The following is a 19,071-nucleotide window of genomic DNA, read 5'->3' as shown; positions in this document are numbered from 1 at the left end:
CTGGTGGATACTGGTGCACAGTGCACCCTAATGCCCTCCAGTCATGAAGGGACAGAATCAATCCATATTTCTGGATATCTCTCAAGAATTGACTGTGTTGGAGGCTGAAATAAGCCTCACTGGTAAAGACTGGAAAAAACATCCTATGTGAGTGGTCCAGGGTTTCCGTTCATACTTGGTATTGAGGGGATACCTCAGAAGAGGGCATTTCAAGGATACTAAGGGGTATCGATGGGCCTTTGGGATAGCTGCTGTAGATATGGAAAACATTAAGCAGCTGTCTGTTTTGCCTGGCCTGTCAGAGGACCCGTCTGTTGTGGGGCTGCTACAAGTAAAAGAGCAGCAGATACCGACTGCTACAAAGACAGTGCACAGACGGCAGTATCGCACCAACAGGGATTCCTTGCTCCCCATTCATGATTTAATTCACCAGTTGGAGAATCAGGGAGTGATCAGTAAAACTCACTCACCTTTTAACAGTCCCATATGGCCAGTGCATAAAGCCAGTGGAGAATGAAGGCTGACGGTAGACTACCGTGGCCTGAATGAGGTCATACACCCCCATTGAGTGCTGATGTGCCGGACATGTTGGAACTCCAGTACAAGCTGTAGTCAAAAGCAGCCAAATGGTATGCCACCATTGACATTGCCAACGCCTTCTTCTCTATTCCTTTGGAGGAATAAGAGGCCCCACCATACAACAAAGTACCAGAAAATGAAAAGAAATATGCCCTGTTCACCGATGGATCATGTCGTATTGTAGGGAAGCTTTGCAAATGGAAAGCTGCTGTATGGAGCCCCAAGTCAGTTTGCAGAGGTAAAAGCTGTCCAGCTGGCCTTAGATGTTGCTGAACGGGAGAGGTGGCCAATGCTGTATCTTTATACTGACTCATGGATGGTGGCAAATGCCTTATGGGGGTGGTTACAGCGGTGGGAACAAAATAACTGTCAATGGAGGGGTAAACCTGTTTGGGCCGCTGAACTATGGAAGGACATTGCTGCCCGAACAAAGAATATGGTTGTAAAGGTGCGTCACGTGGATGCACATGTGCCCAAAAGTCGGGCTACTGAAGAACAACAAAACAACCATCAGGTAGATAAAGCTGCCAGAATTGAGGTGGCTCAAATCGACTTGGACTGGCAGAATAAGGGCGAATTATTTCTAGCTTGATGGGCTCATGAGACCTCAGGTCAACAAGGAAGAGACGCGACATATAAGTGGGCCAGAGACCGAGGGGTGGACTTAACCATGGACACTATTGCGCAGATTATTCATGATTGTGAAACATGTGCCATAATCAAACAAGCCAAAAGGATGAAACCTCTCTGGGAGGAAGGGCGATGGCAAAAGTATAAATATGGGGAGGCGTGGCAGGTTGATTATATCACCTTGCCATGATCTCGCAGTGGTAAGTGTTATGTACTCACCATGGTAGAGGCAACCACTGGGTGGCTTGAAACATACGCAGTACCCCATGCTACTGCTCGAAACACCATATTAGGTCTTGAGAAACAAGTCCTATGGCGACATGGCACCCCAGAAAGAATTGAATCTGATAATGGGACACATTTCAAAAATTCTCTTATAAATACTTGGGCTAAAGATCATGGTATTGAGTGGATTTATCATATTCCCTACCATGCACCAGCTTCTGGTAAAATTGAACGATATAATGGGTTGTTGAAAACTATGTTGAAAGCAATGGGTGGTGGAACATTTAAGCACTGGGAGAAGAATCTGGCAGAAGCCACTTGGTTAGTCAATACTAGAGGATCTGTCAATCGTGATGGTCCTAGTCAATCTAGCCCCCTACACACTATAGAAGGAGATAAGGTCCCTGTTGTACATGTTAAGAACATGCTGGGAAAAGCTGTTTGGGTCCTTCCAGCTTCTGGAAAGGGCAAACCTATCCGTGGAACTGTCTTTGCCCAGGGACCTGGGTGCACTTGGTGGGTAATGCAGAAGGATGGGGATGTTCAATGTGTACCACAAGGAAATTTGATGCTAGGGGGAGTGCAGTCAATAATTTTATGTATCTATCTATATATATATGTTTGCATGTGTAGTGTATTTTAGTTATTATAGTTGTACATTTAGTTATGTTACATGCAATTCTACTATTTAGCTATCATAGTTTTACATACGTGTATATATATGTATATATATTAACCATGATGTAATAATGTAGAATAAGGGGTGGAATGTCATGGTTTTGTAATTTTGTAATTTTGCTATCAGTATTCCACATCATAACATCATGTGAAGTATGGATACTTCTATTGAACGTGCAGTCCACAAAAGAAGACTACATATCCCAGAGAACAACAGGGGTAATGATAAGTCACGGGACCAGGACGCTATATAATCTCGTTCCCAGGCTGGAGTGCCCTCCTTCTTCTCTCGAACTTCTCAGAGAGTGGGAAGCGTTCCAGCCGTGTCGCCTAGAGTTCACAGTAGGCTTCTCGGTTTTTGGGGACTCTCTCTTTCTCTCTGTTTCGTTCGATTCGTTAGCCTCAATTATATTATATTGTGTTATCTTGTATTTCAATATCATATTTAGTAAAATAAGTTTTTTCTCCTTAGATTGCTGCTGTTTTTATCCCATTCCCCTTTTCCCCCTCCTTTCCGGGCCCCGGGGGGGCCCACAGGGTGGCTTCCCCTGTCACAGGCGTAGGTAAATCTAAGTAACCTGTGACACTTATTCAAAGGCACTACAAGCCTGTTCCCCAGTTATTTACAGTTGAAATTACTAGGCAAGGAAACCATCTCTTCAATATTAAAATTTAAAAAATAAATATTTTTTAAATTATTTTAAAGGAAGGAAAAAGATTTGAGTAATGTTGCGTTTGCTGCTCTTTCTGGGTAGCAATATGTTAAGCTAGGAAAGTAATTTAAATCAGCACATAGTGTGGACCCATAATCCAGTGACATAGTTTATCTGGATGGAATTCTACTGCAAGATGCTGAAATATTTGAAATGGATGTTCTTCAGTTCATTAGAAAGTAAGGTATTGTTTCCTTGCTACACTGGATGGAAAGAATGTTTTGCTTTCATCTGTTAGTCACCTCTGTTGGGGAGGTTTTTGAGCTTTTGGGAGCTTATGGGGGAATATTTTGTTCCAAACAAATTAAGTTCTGGTAGTTTGTTTTTCATTTCTGCACCTCTGTCCTCCTTCTCCTCTTCATTCCCACTCACCCTGACTGTTTGTAAACAAATGACATGTGAGTGAAGGAACAGTATACTGAAAGGTGATTACGTTGTACAACTTTCTTGCATGCAGTCACTTGAGCGGGAGATGTGGTAAAACAGATGCTCTGTACCCCCTCAGAAGAGAAGGCTGCAAAGTGAGTTCAGATTTCACTAATTATTAGAGAATTCCATTTGGGAAGAAGCCTTAAAAATGCCTTCACCACAAGGAAGAGTGCATCTGGAGTTGACAGTTTACTCAGATCTGGTAGGAAAAAAACACCTTGTTAGTTCTTGAACTGCTTTTCTGGTAATGAACAGTGGTAATTTTGTCTTCTAAAATAATTTGCCAAGTTCATCATTATATTTTCCCTTTCTCAAAGGAAAACTCTTAGAAAGTTTCTTAATTTTCAAAGTCATTTGTTTCTGGTTTCCATTATGAAATGTGGTATCATATTTTGCTTGCTTAGCAAAAACATGCAGGAAGCAGTATTGGGATCATTTTATGATACCTGAGTCACTTGTATACATTTATACTCACTGAAGTGAACTTTAGAACAAGCAGTACCCTGCATTTCTGAAAGTCAGAATCAGTCCTAATTTTCCTTCTTCACAATGCTAATTCATTTGTGAACTGAATTGTGTTGGTTGGATGAGGCAGTGAAGTACCATGAACAGAATCTGGCTCCTGATGTTTCTTTCCAACATAAAGGCTGTTGTACGAGGGCTGTTCCAAAAGTAGTCTCTTATGTTATTATGTTGGTTTATGATGTCAAAGGTGGGTGTTGGTAGTATGGCAGTAGGGGTTGAGCCAGTACTCCATTAAATTTTGTTGCTGTGCAACAGCAGAGGGGCAGTCTGACAAAATGGCGTCCAACATGGAAATGTGTATGAAGCAAAGGTGTGGAACTGAATTCCTCCATGCAGAAAAAATTACATCCACTGACATTCATTGAGACCAAACAGAGGATGTTTGCACAGTGAGATGGTGGGTGATACATTTCATCAATGGCAACAGTGCAGTGTGAATGACACTCCTCATTCCAAATAGCCATGCGCATTTTTTACGAGTGCAGCAAACGTGCACTGCCTGTTCATTGCTGGCAAAAATGCATAACTGATGGTGATGACTATGTTGAAAAATAATGTTTTGGAACTGAGAATTTGTTCTATCATATTTTATTCTTTTGCTCTTTGTATCTGCTGTAGTTTCCATGGAAATAAATGGGAGGCATTACTTTCTGAACAACCTGTGTGCCTCGGTGGCGCAAGTGGTAGGAATGCCGCCTTGCAATACCAGGGCCCGGGGTTCGAATCCCCCCTGTGGCGCAAGTGGTAGAAGTGCTGCTCTGCAGCACAGAGGCTCAAATCCCAGGAGTTGGACTCGATGTTCTCTAAGGTCCCTTCCAACCCTCACGAGACTATTACTATTACTATTACTATTACTATTACTATTACTATTACTATTACTATTACTAGCTGTATACATGTATTGCTTTCTGTATGACTGTGAATATGGGTGCACACACACATGCATGAAGGTTGTACATGTAACCACAACTTTTCTGGCAGCATACCTTCCCATTCCTTTGTTTCTGTTTTTGGTTTGTTTTTTCTCATGTCTCAATAGCTCTGTCTTCTGACATTTGTTTTTTCTACTGTGTTGTCTATTCAATGTTATGTGTGCCTATTTTGTTTTATTGCTTTAATCACTATCCTATTCAATGTTTATGTGACAACTTTTGTTTCTATGTTACAAGACCTTCAAGTAAACTTATTTTCAGTAATTTCAGTAACTGTGTTTTGTTCTTAGCTTTCTCGTATGTAACAAGACACCATCTGAACTAGCAAAAAAGGTAGATTTGCTTACAGTATTCTTTTTAGAGTTGAAGAGATGTTACATTAAAAGTGAGATAAAAAGTAAAACCTGTGTTGTGTAGATTGGGAAGCAGAGGTGTAGAAGCAACTTCTCTGCAGTCTCCCAGTGTGCCAGCAGTACAGTCAGGGATGACCCTCCAATTCCCAGTCTTCATATGCTGATCTTGCCCTAACATTCCCCAGTAGTTCCTCACTCACGGGCAGTTGCACTGGGAATCACTTCTGTTGAGCAGCACCTAACATTTTACTTTGCGGCAGTCTCACTACTTGCCTTCTCCAACCCCCACTTTGCCCCCATTTTAGGCAAGTAAAAAATGGAAAACAACCACAGTGGCATCAAAGGATTTAACTAATGTTACAATTCCCATGTTTCTTTTGATTATTCAAATGCCCAGTGGCACAAAAATTGGAAAAACATCGTGGGAAAAAAAAGAAAATAAAAAAGTGTTTTCATTTTCATTAAAAAGTGGGAATTTGTTTATCAATAACACAGTTCCAAGGAAAATCTGAATAACATAATGGTAAGTTTAAGCCATTATCTTCATCTCAGAGTTACAAATTCTGCACTCTGTTTCATCTAAAATACCGTTTAGTCTAAAAGCTAAGCTCCAGGACTAGTTTATGTTTAACTTCTATTATATTTTCTGCTTGAAAGTTAAAGCAACTCATTTACTTTTATGAGCTGCATATATATATAAAATGATTTTATTGAAAATGAATTGCATTTTAGTGGTACAATATGACTATATTTCAACTGATTAAAGTGTCAGTGTCAATATGAAAAGATGAAAAAAATCTGTCTCCAAATGCTATGAAGATGCATGGCTAAAAGTAAACCCGTTTGTAGACGTCTGGTGGCACTGTTGGATTTTTCTTTCTAATGTCTCACTGGAGGAGAACAGAAAATGCAAATGATACATATTTTAAGGGAAGTTAAAAACATTTATAAAAGTTTTATATGTTGCCAAGTGCTGTACCAAAAGATTTGAATGTTATTAATAGTAAAATTATCTTCATTAACATCTCTTGTCAGAAACAACCAAGTCTGAAGATCCTATTAATTCACACTTTTAATATATAGAATTTCATAATAACTTTCAACAAGGGTAAATCTGTCATGTAGGATACAAAGACATATATGAGCACTGACCATTTTAACTCTGAGGTTCAAATCCACCTTCTAGAAAGGCAGCATCTAACCCTTTCTACCTACTGCTGAGCTATTTTAAGGCTCAATATTGTAAAGGTATAGCAGGGTACATTTCCTGCATTTAAAGATATCAGAAACACCCCAATCCTAGGGAACAAGTAGACTAGGATTTCTTCATGCTCAACAATAGCTGCGGACATCAAGACACTCTGAATTTATGATAAAGATTTCTATGTAAAATGTTAGCAGGAATGCACTACATCATATGTACTGCGAATGTTTTTTACACAATTTTTGTATTCTCTTCTGGGCTTGTATTTGATATGTGTTAAATGAAAAAGTCATAAGCATAGTGAGATGTATATAGAATGCATTGGTTTCTGCTTGTTGAAACAACGATAAACCCCATGTCAAATTCTGGTGGCAGGAAGAGCAAAAGAGGAAACTAGAGTTTATTATGACAATTTAGGGGATAGAGAGGTCAGAGATATACTCATTAGTAGCGCTATGGTATCCAATACAGAATCCAAGGTTTTTGACAATTCACCATTTTCTCAGTTTAGTCAAATAATAAATAGTTTTGAAACATAAAACATGAGGTTACTACAAGTGGTTTCCTGTTCCCTTTGTAATCATCAATTTTGTCCTGTTTATAACAGGAAATGTGATTTTTCTCTTTCACTATCAAATTTTAAATCAATCCAGCCCCTCTGCCTTCAACAGCACAGCTTGTTCTGCTTTTCTGATAACAGCTGCTCCTGATGGGATGGTCTCCTTGCTGGGCTGTATTAATATGCTGGTATTCTGAAAGTCTGCTGCACTTGTGTTGACCAAGCCTTGGTAATTGAAGCTCTAGCAGGAAATCTTCAGGAGCCGTACCTTTTAACACAGAGAATGTTTTTGCAGCTTGAGGACCAAGAGCCCAGTTTGTTGCTGGAGATGCTCAAAAATAATATGTAATAATAAAAATTATATATATATATATTTGTTCTTGTTCTAATTAATGCATAAGCACTGTGATGTGAAGAAATGTATTCTTTGTAACTTCTGAGAGTTTTTAGGAAATTATGTTTAGATAATGGGATGTAGGTTTATTTTTATAATTAAGGTCTTGCAGACTGCAATAGCCAGTGCATTTTTTACAACTCAAGTTTGATATTTACCTGTTAGACAGATAATCTTGTCAAGAATAAATGATGGATTTGTGGGAGTTTCCTGCTCAAGGAAACTTATTTAACTTAAGCACTGCATAGAACTTTTTTTTTTTTTCTTTTCCATTTTTCCCATGATGTTTTTCCGATTTTTGTACCATTGGTTATTTGAATAATCAAAAGAAACCGGGAAATTGTAATATTAGTTAAATCCTTTGAAGCCATTGTGGCTGCTTTTCATTTTTTTCTTGCCTCAAATGGGAATGTGGGGGTGGAAGTGCAAGCAGTGAGACTGTTGCAAAGTAAAATGTTAGGGTGTATGGGTGGTGCTCAACAGAAGTGATTCAGCCTGAAGCCCAAGCCCTCATGTACTCTGCAGCCCCAAGGCCTCAGGTCATCTTCAGCCTTTTCCTGATCTGCAGCCATAACTTCTGAGCCTTGGCCAAAAGGAAGGGTCATACATCAGTTTAGCTCTTCTTAAACAGTTTGTGGCAGCCTGGCAAGCCATGGAAGTCCACATGGTGCTCCTGCTGTGACAGAGGCAGCAACACAGGCAGATGTGGAGGCTGAACCATTGAATCATAGAATGGCCAGGATTGAAAAGGACCACAATGATCATCTAGTTTCAACCTCCCTGCCATGAGCAGGGTCGCCAGCCACTAGACCAGGCTGCCCAGAGCCACATCCAGCCTGACCTTGAATGCCTCCAGGGATGGGGAATTCATGACCTCCTTGGGCAACCTGTTCCAGTGCTTCATCACCCTCTGAGTGAAAAAATTCCTCCTAATATCTAACATAAACCTCCCCGGTCTTAGTTTAAAACCATTCCCCTTTCTTCTATTGCTATCCATCTTCATAAACCGCTGTTCCCCCTCCTGTTTATCTGCTCCCTTCAAGTACTTGAAGGCCTGAATGAGGACTCCCCAGAACCTTCTCTTCTCCAAGCTAAACAAGCCCAGAAAAAGCTTTGTAACACAGCAGTCCTGTTGAGATCAGTTACACAGTGCTGGTTTTTTTTGTTTGTTTTTTTTTTTTTTTTTTCAAGTCATTCTTTTAATTTGGCTTTATCACTGCAAAACAGGAGGCCTTGGTAGTGGCTTTTTCAACTTACTTAAGGAACCCATTGAGGTTCCTTTTTAAATGACTGAAACACTGAGAAATTACATCTTGATATTTGTGTAAATGAAATGGGAGCATAAAATGTTTACAGCTTCAAAACACTTTCAGTTTAAAGAAATCCTTCTTTTTGAGTGCACAGCTGTGTTTGTATAGTCTAAGAGACAGTGTCAAAGAAAACAGATTCTGTAATGGATGTAAACTGACTTTATTCAGACTATGTTTAGCTTACCTGCTGTAAATACTGAACCAGCTCTGAGAAGGAAAATTGGCATCCAACATCCTAATCTGCGTTCTTCCTTCAGTATAAGAATAGCTCTGACCTCTTAGAAACAAATGCATAAATTCAGGACTTCTTCCTATTAATCAGTACTTCTATGGAAAAAAAAGAAAATGTGTACTTCCTAACTATTCAAAAGAGAAGCCATTTGCAGAATATGGTGTGGAGGCATAAGAAAAACTTTCCATCTTTAGTTTCAGGTCCTATATCTGTCTATAGAGTATAAGACAGACTATCATCCCCTTATTCATCATGAAGATTAATGTTGAGACCAGCTGAAAATATTACTGTTTTTTGGGGATCTATCAGGACATCCTCGGACCTGTATGAACCCAGCTTCAAGGTTTTTAAATAGCAGAGCTAACATCTCTTCCTAGTTAAACACAAGTGACTCTCCATTATGTCCTTTGTGATACTGTTATAAGACAGTACAGATTCAATGCAGCTGCATATTATTTATGGCAACTTCTATGCAGACTTTTTTGTTGAATGGTAAAATATGCAGGGAGAGCACCTGAGCCTTGATAGCCATGAAATCTTACTCAGATGAAGTAAAAGAAAAGCAGAGCTCTTTAACAAAAATGTATATTTTTATTTCTTTTCTGTATTTTGTGCAGAATGCTTTCCCATAAATACATTTTATTCTTTCTTTAAAATCTGTTACCTTAATTTAGCATGACAGAATTGAAACAATAAAAAAGGCAGAGAACAAATATCAAAATAAGACTTAAAAAAGGCACGAGAATGACCTCATTTGTCATAGTGCCAACAACTTCTCTGTTTGTATGATATCAAAAAGGGCTGTTAGCAGAGCATTTCACAGAACAGCTTTTTTTCATGCCCTGCTGCTTATAGATACCACACAGTGGTTTACCTCCTTTGTAACCTCTCCAAGGATCCAGGGCCAGGATCCAGTCAGGAGCTGAAACAAAAGCAAGAAAGAGTGTGCCAGGAAATGAAAGGGAGCTTTGCAGTGGAGAGGGACAAGTCTGAAAGGTGTCTGTGAGCCATCAGGTTTCTCCAGGAGGCCAGGGACCTTCCTGCACCATCCCTGCCAGCATGAACAGAAGGAGCTGTGGTTCAGGAGAGGGGAAAGAGGCTGTTTTGGACAGTATTTGTTTTGTAGCTGATGGTTGATTGTGATTTTAAGTATAAATTAAGAAGTGCACTGAAGTGCAGTGATAATTTTGGGTAGTAATCTGAAAGAAAATAGATAGCAGTGTTAAATATATATATACTTATGACTTACAGCTTTATACACAGTCAGCTGAAGACTTTGGGTTATGCTTTGGATTTCTTCGGAATAAAGACTGACAATAAGATTTAAGAAAAATGTGTAATGATGCTCACAAAGAACAGATTCCCTAGGAGTAAATAGAATCATTTTTTTCCTCTCTTGAACTGATGGGAGGTTTTAGTTAGTTTGCTTTTCCTTTCTACTTCTGGAGAAATTACACAAAGAGATTAAAAAAACACAATATGTACTAAACACAGCTCTTGGCAATAAAGACGTGGTTATGGGATAGTTAGAAGAAATTTTCTAGACTATTTTATCATAATCTTTTGAGGGTCACTTTCATTGCTACTAATTCAAATCCAGGGCTTGCTTTCTTAGAGGTGATAGCCTACAACGATGAGTTTTACTTTTCCATGGGGTTACACCACTGTATGCACATTCTCACAGTGTCACCATGATTGAGCTGTAGGAGCTCAATCAAGCTAAATCAAGATAGCTTGGTACTTGTGAGTGCCTTTCCTTACTGTTTTGAAAGAAGACTGTGTTGTATTTGCAGAAGACACATTATTGATGGTCTTGAAATCCTTGTTTGTGCACACAATATGTATGTCAGCGTCAAAACCAAGACCATGTTCTCCAAGGTCTCAGTGAACAGGTTGCTCTGGAGGTTTCAGTGCACTTTTGCCTACGTAACAGCATAACAGCACAGAAGGATGTGCAGTAGAAATGATCCCTTCACATAGAAAGTTTAATGTAAAGAGGAATTCTGATGACCCCAGTCTCATCTGCTAGATGATGTTATATGCACCCACAGACTTTGCATTTACTTGTAGGAGACAGCAAAGCAAAAGCACTGGAAAGAAATCAAGTGATTTGTGCCAGAAATGTAAATACAGGACAATAGATCATATTAAGACCAAAATGTTTCCTGTTACTCAGATCTCAGAATGGATTCCAAGATTACATTTCCCAGTTCCATCTTACTGTCACGTGCTGCTTTAAGCAGACAAATGCAACCTGTATGTTTGCTGTCATTAGAAGAAAGAACTACCCACCCACTTGAAATAGAAGAGGTTACAGATACAAAAAACAGTTAATGCAAGAAAATGTACATTAAGCAAGAAATGACAACGGACCTGGAATAACATAATATGAAGATGAATGGAGTTAGTGAAGAGACAATTAAGCCAATCTCAGTCACACAGACAGGGTGACAGCTACTGGCTGACAGGCTCTTGTTTCCTGAGGAGTCAGATGTCCAAAGCAAGAAGCAAATTCCTGCTAGATTGAAGAGGATCCCATCTAAATGAAGCACAGATTCTGCTATGTAACTGTGTGTATCATTCCTGTAGGAAATAATTGCCATGCCTTTCATGAAAAACACTAGAAAGCCTTGCTCCAATTACTGGAGTAATGGTGATTTGTAATGAAAATGCAAATGTTGTTCTCCCAGTTTGCTATAAATTCATAGTTAGGGAAATGGGGAACAGAAGGTGGGTGATAAAAGAAAGATGAGAAATAAGACAGAGAGTTCTTTATAAAAAGCAAGAAGTAATCAACACCATGGATTCCAGCAGCATTCCGTTAGTTGAAGGATATCTTCAGGTTCACGAGGAAGATTCTCTTTCTTGCTTCTTTTTTCTCTATTTTCAATCATTCAAACAGTCGTTTATACTGTCTGTTGCACTTGATTCCTAGGTGATGGGTTGTGTTGGTATGTGCACCCATTACAGTGTCAAACTGAATAATAAATACAGCATTCACAGAACTCTTTAATTGTTCTCTCTTCAGTATAAAATATGCTTTAATATATGCATGTTGCTACAGAAAATTTATTCATTCAGCTTCCTCTAGTATTTTATATTAAAGCAATAGACTTTTGAATATTAGGAAATGAAGTAATCTAGGTGACAAGGTACCGATGAAGTGTGGAGGTGATAAGAAGTAGTGTTCAATTCAAATGCAATATCTGATCTGTAATTGGCAAAGAAGTATATTAGACAATAGCAGTGGATGGTCTTAATGGTCTCAGAGGGAGAAATGTTTATTTATGTCTCAGTAGCTTTCAAAACATGTTGGTCTTGCCATCCCTCTTTCCTTTAGGATGGCATCATGGTTTTGTAATTTTTTGAGTAGACCACTAGTTTTTTAATTGGTTCTTACTCTTCACTTCAGAACTATGAATAACAGTTACCCCCAACTCATGTCTCCATTTCAGCCATCTCAGAAGTAACAGACAGACTGAATGAAGTGCAAGAGCAAGTGTCTCTATTGGTTAATTGTGACGATCCCGAAGTAGTATCAGAAATGCTTAATGAAGATTAGGATCATCAAGCGAATCTAATGAAGGAGCTGATCAATCTAACGAAAATCCAGTTTATTAAAGGTGATGAACCCTCCTCCTCAACTGTATCATCAGAAATCTCAGCTATTAGACACATGTGCTTTCCAGCTCAAGCAAGGAACAACATTAAGAATGCACCAGGTGTTGCCTTGTGGTGTTACCTACATGACGATGGAGAAGACATGAGGGAGTGGTATGATCAAGCTACTCCTGTACTACAAGAACTGGTGAGAGAATTACAAAACAGATCAATCACCAGTACAGTTGCTCCAGTTACCAAAGGTAATGAATAGAGGGGCCCTGCCCTCAGTTGGTGGGGGGAAAAGGGATAATAGTTTATTAGACCATGTGGATTCAATGGTCTGGCATATCAGAACCACAGAAATATAAGGTGCTGTTGGACATTGGTGCACAGTGCTCTCTAATGCCCTTGGGTCAAGAAGGGACAGAATCAATCCACGTTTCTAGAGTGACTGGGTGCTCTCAAGAATTGACTGTGTTGGAGGCTTTACCTCACTGGTAAAGACTGGCAAAAAGATCCCATTGTGACTGGCCCAGTGGCTCCATGCATACTTGGTATCAATTACCTCAGAAGGGGGCATTTCAGGGATCCTAAGGGGTATTGATGGGCCTTTGGAATAGCTGCTGTAGATACAGACAACATTAAGCAGCTGTCTGTTTTGCCTGGCCTGTCAGAAGTCCTGTCTGCTGTGGGGCTGCTACAGGTAAAAGAACAGCAGGTACCAATTGCTACAAAAGCAGTGCTCAGATGGCAGTCAGATGGCAGTACCACAGCAAAAGGGATTCCTTGCTGCCCATTCATAAGTTGATTTGTCAGCTGGAGAGTCAGGGAGTGATTGGCAAAACTCACTCGCCTTTTAACAGCCCCAAATGGCCAGTGTGTAAAGCCAGTGGAGAATGGAGGTGTGGACTACCATGGCCTGAATGAGGTCATACACCCACAAGTGCTGCTGTGCCAGACATGGTAGAACTCCAGTACAAACTGGAGTCAGAAGCAGCCAAATGGTATGCCTCCACTGACATTGCTCGTGCCTTCTTTTCCATTCCTTTGGCCACAGACTGTAGGCCACAGTTTGCTTCACCTGGAAGGGCACTCATTATACTTGGAATTGACTGCCCCAGGGGTGGAAACACAGCCCTACCATTTGTCATGGGCTGATCCAGACTGCACTGGAACAGGGGGAAGCTCCTGAACACCTGCAATACATTGATGACATCATCATGTGGAGTGATACAGCAGAAGTTTTCACGAAAGAAGAGCAAATAATCCAGATTATTGTATGAGCTGGTTTTGCTGTTAAGGGAAGCAAAGTGAAAGGACATGTCCAGAAGATTCAGTTCCTATGTATAAAGTGGAAAGATGGGGGTCTTTGCATCCCAACAGATGTGATCTGCTGTAATCACTGCCATGTCTCCACCCACTAGCAAGAAAGAGACACAATCTTTTCTGGGCATAGTGGGCTTTTGGAGAATGCATGTTCCAAACTACAGCCTCATTGTAAGCTCCCTTTATCAGGTGATGTGGAAGAGGAATGATTTTTCATGGGGCAGCAGCAGGTTTTGAACAGATTAAACGGGAGATAGCTCATGCTGTGGCCCAGGGGCCAGTAATGACAGGACAGGATGTAAAGAACATCCTCTACACTGTTGCTAGAGTTGTGGCAAAGAGCCTCAGGAGAGACCCGAGGCTGGTCCCTGGGATTTTGGAGTCTAGCGTACAAGGGGTCTGAAGAGTGCTAGACTCCAACTGAGAAGGAGATCTTAGCTTCATGTGAGTGGTTTTGGGCTGCTTCCAAAGTAGCTGGTACTGGAACACAGCTTGTCTGTCAAGTAACTGCTCCTCTGAGACTCAGGTGTGTTCATTTGAAAACTGTCTGCCTGAAACAGAGTTCTTATGTAAAAAGATCCATCATGGTGTTTGTATCCTAGGGAGTAAGATTCTTATCAGAAATAAGAAGCATGGTTTTAAAAAGAGTGGGCATCTTCTGCTGTGAGTTTGAGCCTTTTAAACTTTGTTCTTAGATGGCATGCTGATGCTTGTGTTACAGAGCTGGATATGAGACTTTTTTCATATCCCTCAGGCAGTTCTCAGCTTCCTCTGTCCTTTCACCTTTCTCCTTAAATAACTTGTCCATCACTTCTCTAAGTAAAGTCTTCTCCATTTTAATCCACCTGTCCCAGAGAAACATCTGCTGGGACCGTTTTCCATGGGAAAAGAGTGTTTAGCAAGCCAGCAGACAATTTATAGCAAATTGTGTATTTCTGTATTCTCTGGAAATGGAAGCAAGGAGCTGAGCAGTTTCACCCTGATGTGATGGCAGCCTTGGCAACCTCAAGGTTACAGCCTGCCCTAAATTATACCCTAGGGGAGAAGAAAGAAAGAAAGAAGTATCCAAATTGGCCATGTGCAGAATCTTTATGCTTCCCTTATCCTTTAACAGCCCTGCTCCAACTCCTAGAGTCATTCCAAGAGATGCTGATATGTAAATTTAATTTAAAGATGACTGAATCCCACCATTAGAAATTCAACTCTTTATGAAATAAAACTTGATTGCACTGAAAATGCTGTAGAAGGAATTTAAGTCAGGCTTTATGAAGTCTAATAGAATGCAGTCTGTTTTACACTGTTCTTGCTAGGATCTAAGCTATTCTTTGTAGTTATTTAGGATTTCATACCTTTTCTCAGGAAATGAATAGTACTATGTGAAAACAAAATGGGTAAAGGAACTAGTGACAGGACATTTAAGTGAATTATGGATATTTCAATTGAAGTGCAGTATGTTAGTCAAGTGCTACCTGCTGCACTGATTAGCAGGAGCTGGGTATAATTCTCTAGCCTCATAATGGAAAAATGAATGGCCTTTCCACTGTAGTGGGAAAATCTATAAATGCCCTGTGCTTTGGTTTTCGCTTTGTCTTATGCTCTAGAATGACCAAGATTCATGCATGTGCATTCACATTCCATCTAGTTTCATTAGTGCTTTGTGGAATGAGAGTCAGAGATTGCAGGGAAGAAGCTGATTGTTTTGTTAGCTTGCGTATTTGCTTTTTTTGAATGGATGTGATAGCTTTAGGATGAAAAATCTGTTGAGGCTTTGCTGGAGTAAGCCTCTTTGTCTTTTCTTAAATAAACAAAGTGTCTTCCAGCAGAGATTTTATGTCCCACAATGTCTGGATGTCCAGCACTGCCTCCAGGACTCTTCAGTAAAAGGCAGACTGTCTGCTGCCACCCAAGAGTAGAATTCAGCTTTTCTGTCTGCCCATTCCTGGGTTATTCTAGCTGGTTTTGTTTCCATACCTGTCACAGACATGTTTTGCAATTTCACAGGAACATAGAAACCCAGAGTAATAATTACATTTCCTTTTAGGGTATCTTTTTTAGCCTTCTGCAACCGCAAACCTCAGTTTTACCGCTGTGTTTGTACAAGTATATGGGGCCTTATGATATGCATCCCAGGGTCCTGAAGGAATTGGCTTATGTACTTGGCCAGCCATTCTGCATCATATTTGAAAAATCATGGCTGTCACATGAAGTCCCTTGTAACCAGAAAAGGGGAAACATCACTCCTGTTTTTAAGAAAAGGAGAAAGGGAACTACAAGCTGGTGATCCTTACATCTGTGCCTAGAAAAATCATAGAACAGATTCTCCTGTGCTAAGGCACATGCAAGATAAGAAGGTGATCTGTGACAACAATCATTGCTTCACCAAGGGCAGATTGTGTCTGACTAATCTGGTGTCTTTCTATGATGAAATGATGGCATCAGTGGTTAAAGGAAGTGGAACTGATGTCATCTGCCTTGACTTGTGCAAGGCCTTTGACATAGTCCCGTACCATATCCTTATCTCTAAATTGGAGAGATATGGATTTGAAGGCTGGACTATTTGGTTGATAAAGAATTGCTTGGACAGTTGCAGCCAGAGAGAAACAGTTAACAACTCTTGTGTCCAGATGGCCATGAGTGGTGTCCTCTCAGGGGTCCATGATGGGACCAGTATTCTTTTACATCTTTATCAATGGCATGGACAGTGGGATTGTGCGCACCTTCAGCAAGTTTGCTGACACTAAGCTGAGTGGTGCAATTGATAGAACAAAAAGAAGGAATGCCATCCTGCAGAACCTGGATAGGCTTGAAAAGTAGGCCCACGTGAACCAAATGAGTTTCAGCAAGGCCAAGTGCAAGGTGTTGTGCTTGGTTGGGTGCAATAATAGATATGTGTACAGACTAGGAAAAGAAATCACAGAGAATAGCACAGCAGAAAAGGACTTTGGGGGTCCTGGTGGATGAAAGGCTGGACATGAGCCAGCAGTGTGTGACTGCAGTCCAGAGGGCCAACTGTATCTTGGGCTGCAGCAAAAGAGGGGTGGCCAGCAGGATAAGGAATTTGATTTTCCCTTTCTTCTTCTTATGGGGTGGTGAGGCAATGGAACAGACTGCACAGAGGAGTTGTAGTTGCCCCATCCATGGTGGTGTTCAAGGCCAGGTTGCATTAGGGCACTGGGCAGCTTGATCTAACTGTTGGCAATTCTGCCCACGGCAGAGGGGTTGGAACTGGATGATCTTTAAGGTCCTATCCATCTCAAGCCATTATTTTCAACAGATCTACTCCATTCTATATTGTTTTTATTTTCTTAAATTTCTTACCAGCTCCCAAGATCACTGTGCAATTGCTACTGAATAAGGAGTAGGATTTCTTTATCACTTATGTTTAACAAAAGAAGGCGATGAGAATGCTTTCCAGTGGGTTACAAGTGCTATGGAGCAATAGGAGGTAATTAAGAAAGAAAAAAAAATCATTCACCCCACCCAATAACCAATAACAGCTCAAAAGAAGTACAATCTCTATCCAGATAAATGCTGCTAACCCTTAAATGAAGACTGAAGAGGGATGGATTCAGGCTCCATTAGTTCCTGTCAGTCAGGTGCATTGCTTGCACCTGAGTTCCCTGGGTTAACCATGCCTTCTCATCTGGTGCTTAATCATTGGTTCAGGCTGTAACCTGGCAGTTCTGCTGCAACTTATGTTAAAGTATACATATGCATCGTTCCCTCTCTGTCACAGTGGCCCATAGACTTAGGCCCTGTAAAGCAGAAAACTTCACCAAATGGCTATTGTCAGTGGAGCTTCTAAGATCTATAGAGCTGCAATATGTTAGGGCTTTGCATACTACTTACTAAATGGTAGCTTTTAAAATTGCAATTACTGAACATACTTGACTTGCATGGTGGAAGTAATAAATACAGTGACATTCTATCTGAGGAACAGAAAGCTCTAAATGCTCCCTCTCTGCTTGTGAAAAGTAAAGAGCATACAGAGGCTTGATGGAGTGTTTGAGAATCAAAAATGAGAGCAGCGGCTGGCTGATTCCATGGCCTGGGGCTCAAGCAAGAAGTGCTTCTGTCCGTAGTAGCAACAGCTGGGAGATACGGCAGCTGTGGGGTACATGTAATCTCTTCAGAGCAGTAGCACAATTAGTCTTGAGGAGAGCCAGCCTGTGTGTGGGTTTGTATGCTAAAATGTTCTGCAGGGGGAGCAAGAGAGGCATACAGTGTACCAATGATTTATTTTCTCTGTAGACTGTGAAAATGATGCTGAAGTAATTTTAAGATCCGGGGATACAAGATCCTAAGGTGCAAAGGGATATATCTTAGGCTTTATGCAGTCAAGCTAAACAGATAGGTGTCCGCTAAAACTGGTCTCCATGTTAGGCAAAGCAATTAGGTTCTTCATTAAAGTACCACATGTTGACTATGAATTTATTGAGCTTCAGTACTCAACTTCAAAAACTGCATAATGGTATTTATCAGTAATGAAAGAAAATGGCTGTATTTGAGATTTGCTTTTGTGTAGTTGGTAGCTTTTTTTTTTTTTTTTTTTTTCTTATCAAAGTGGTTCAGTTTTTTATTTTCAGGATCTAAAGATCATCTGTGAAGGTATCTTGATAGTTCTCTTGGTGACTGTTTTTGTTTTATCTTTTAGATTGATTTGATTGTGACTTTGGGTGGACTTGGAGGACGCTTTGACCAAACAATGGCATCAGTGGAAACACTTTTTCATGCAACAAATATCACTCCTTTTCCAGTGATAGTTATCCAGGAGAGCTCGCTGATTTACTTGCTTCAGCCAGTAAGTGCTGTGAACACCTGACCCTGTAGGTCTGACACCATTAATTGTTCATTTTAGTTGTAATTTGTAGGAAGAGAACCTAAAGTGAAAATATATTCCCCTCCTGGGAGTAAGTTCCCTTCAGGTACTGAAAGGCTGCAATGAGGTCACCTTGCAACCTTCTCTTCTCTAGGCTGAACATACCCAACTCCCTCAGCCTGTCCTCATAGGGGAGGTGCTCCAGCCCCCTGATCATCTTTGTGGCCCTCCTCTGGACCCTTTCCAAAATCTCCATGTCTTTTTTGTACTGAGGGCTCCACACCTGGACACAGTACTCCAGATGGGGCCTCACAAGAGCAGAGTAGAGAGGGACAATCACCTCCCTATCCCTGCTGACCACCCCTCTCCTGATGGAGCCCAGGATCCCATTTGCTTTCCAAGCTGCCAGAGCGCACTGCTGGCTCATGTTGAGTCTACCTAATCCACCCATGCTCACTGCTTCCAGAACCATAGAGTGTGGAGAGTTTGGTGTGGTCCTGTTGCGTAAGGTGAGTGACAGAACTCTTAAGGAGCAGCTTTATGATATATGTATGTAATAT

The 19,071-nt window shown here is 40.6% G+C and overlaps 1 protein-coding gene across 5 annotated transcripts in view; it reads left to right on the top strand.

Moving 5' to 3' along the window:
* Positions 1–19,071, top strand: part of TPK1 (thiamin pyrophosphokinase 1) — a 96,655-nt gene that overhangs the window by 55,693 nt on the left and 21,891 nt on the right. For 4 of the 5 annotated variants that reach the window (XM_032443015.1, XM_015854985.2, XM_032443014.1 and 1 more), the window contains one exon: positions 18,347–18,493. The exons of the other annotated variant lie outside the window; for it this stretch is intronic. In XM_032443015.1, coding sequence (XP_032298906.1) covers positions 18,347–18,493 — 147 coding nt within the window. The remainder of the gene's footprint in view (positions 1–18,346; positions 18,494–19,071) is intronic. 5 annotated transcript variants of the gene reach the window in all.

Source organism: Coturnix japonica, chromosome 2, assembly GCF_001577835.2.
Source record: "Coturnix japonica isolate 7356 chromosome 2, Coturnix japonica 2.1, whole genome shotgun sequence".
Taxonomy (NCBI): Eukaryota; Metazoa; Chordata; class Aves; order Galliformes; family Phasianidae; genus Coturnix; species Coturnix japonica.
Note: the sequence above shows the minus strand (reverse complement) of the source record. Positions and strands in the feature narration are given on the sequence as shown.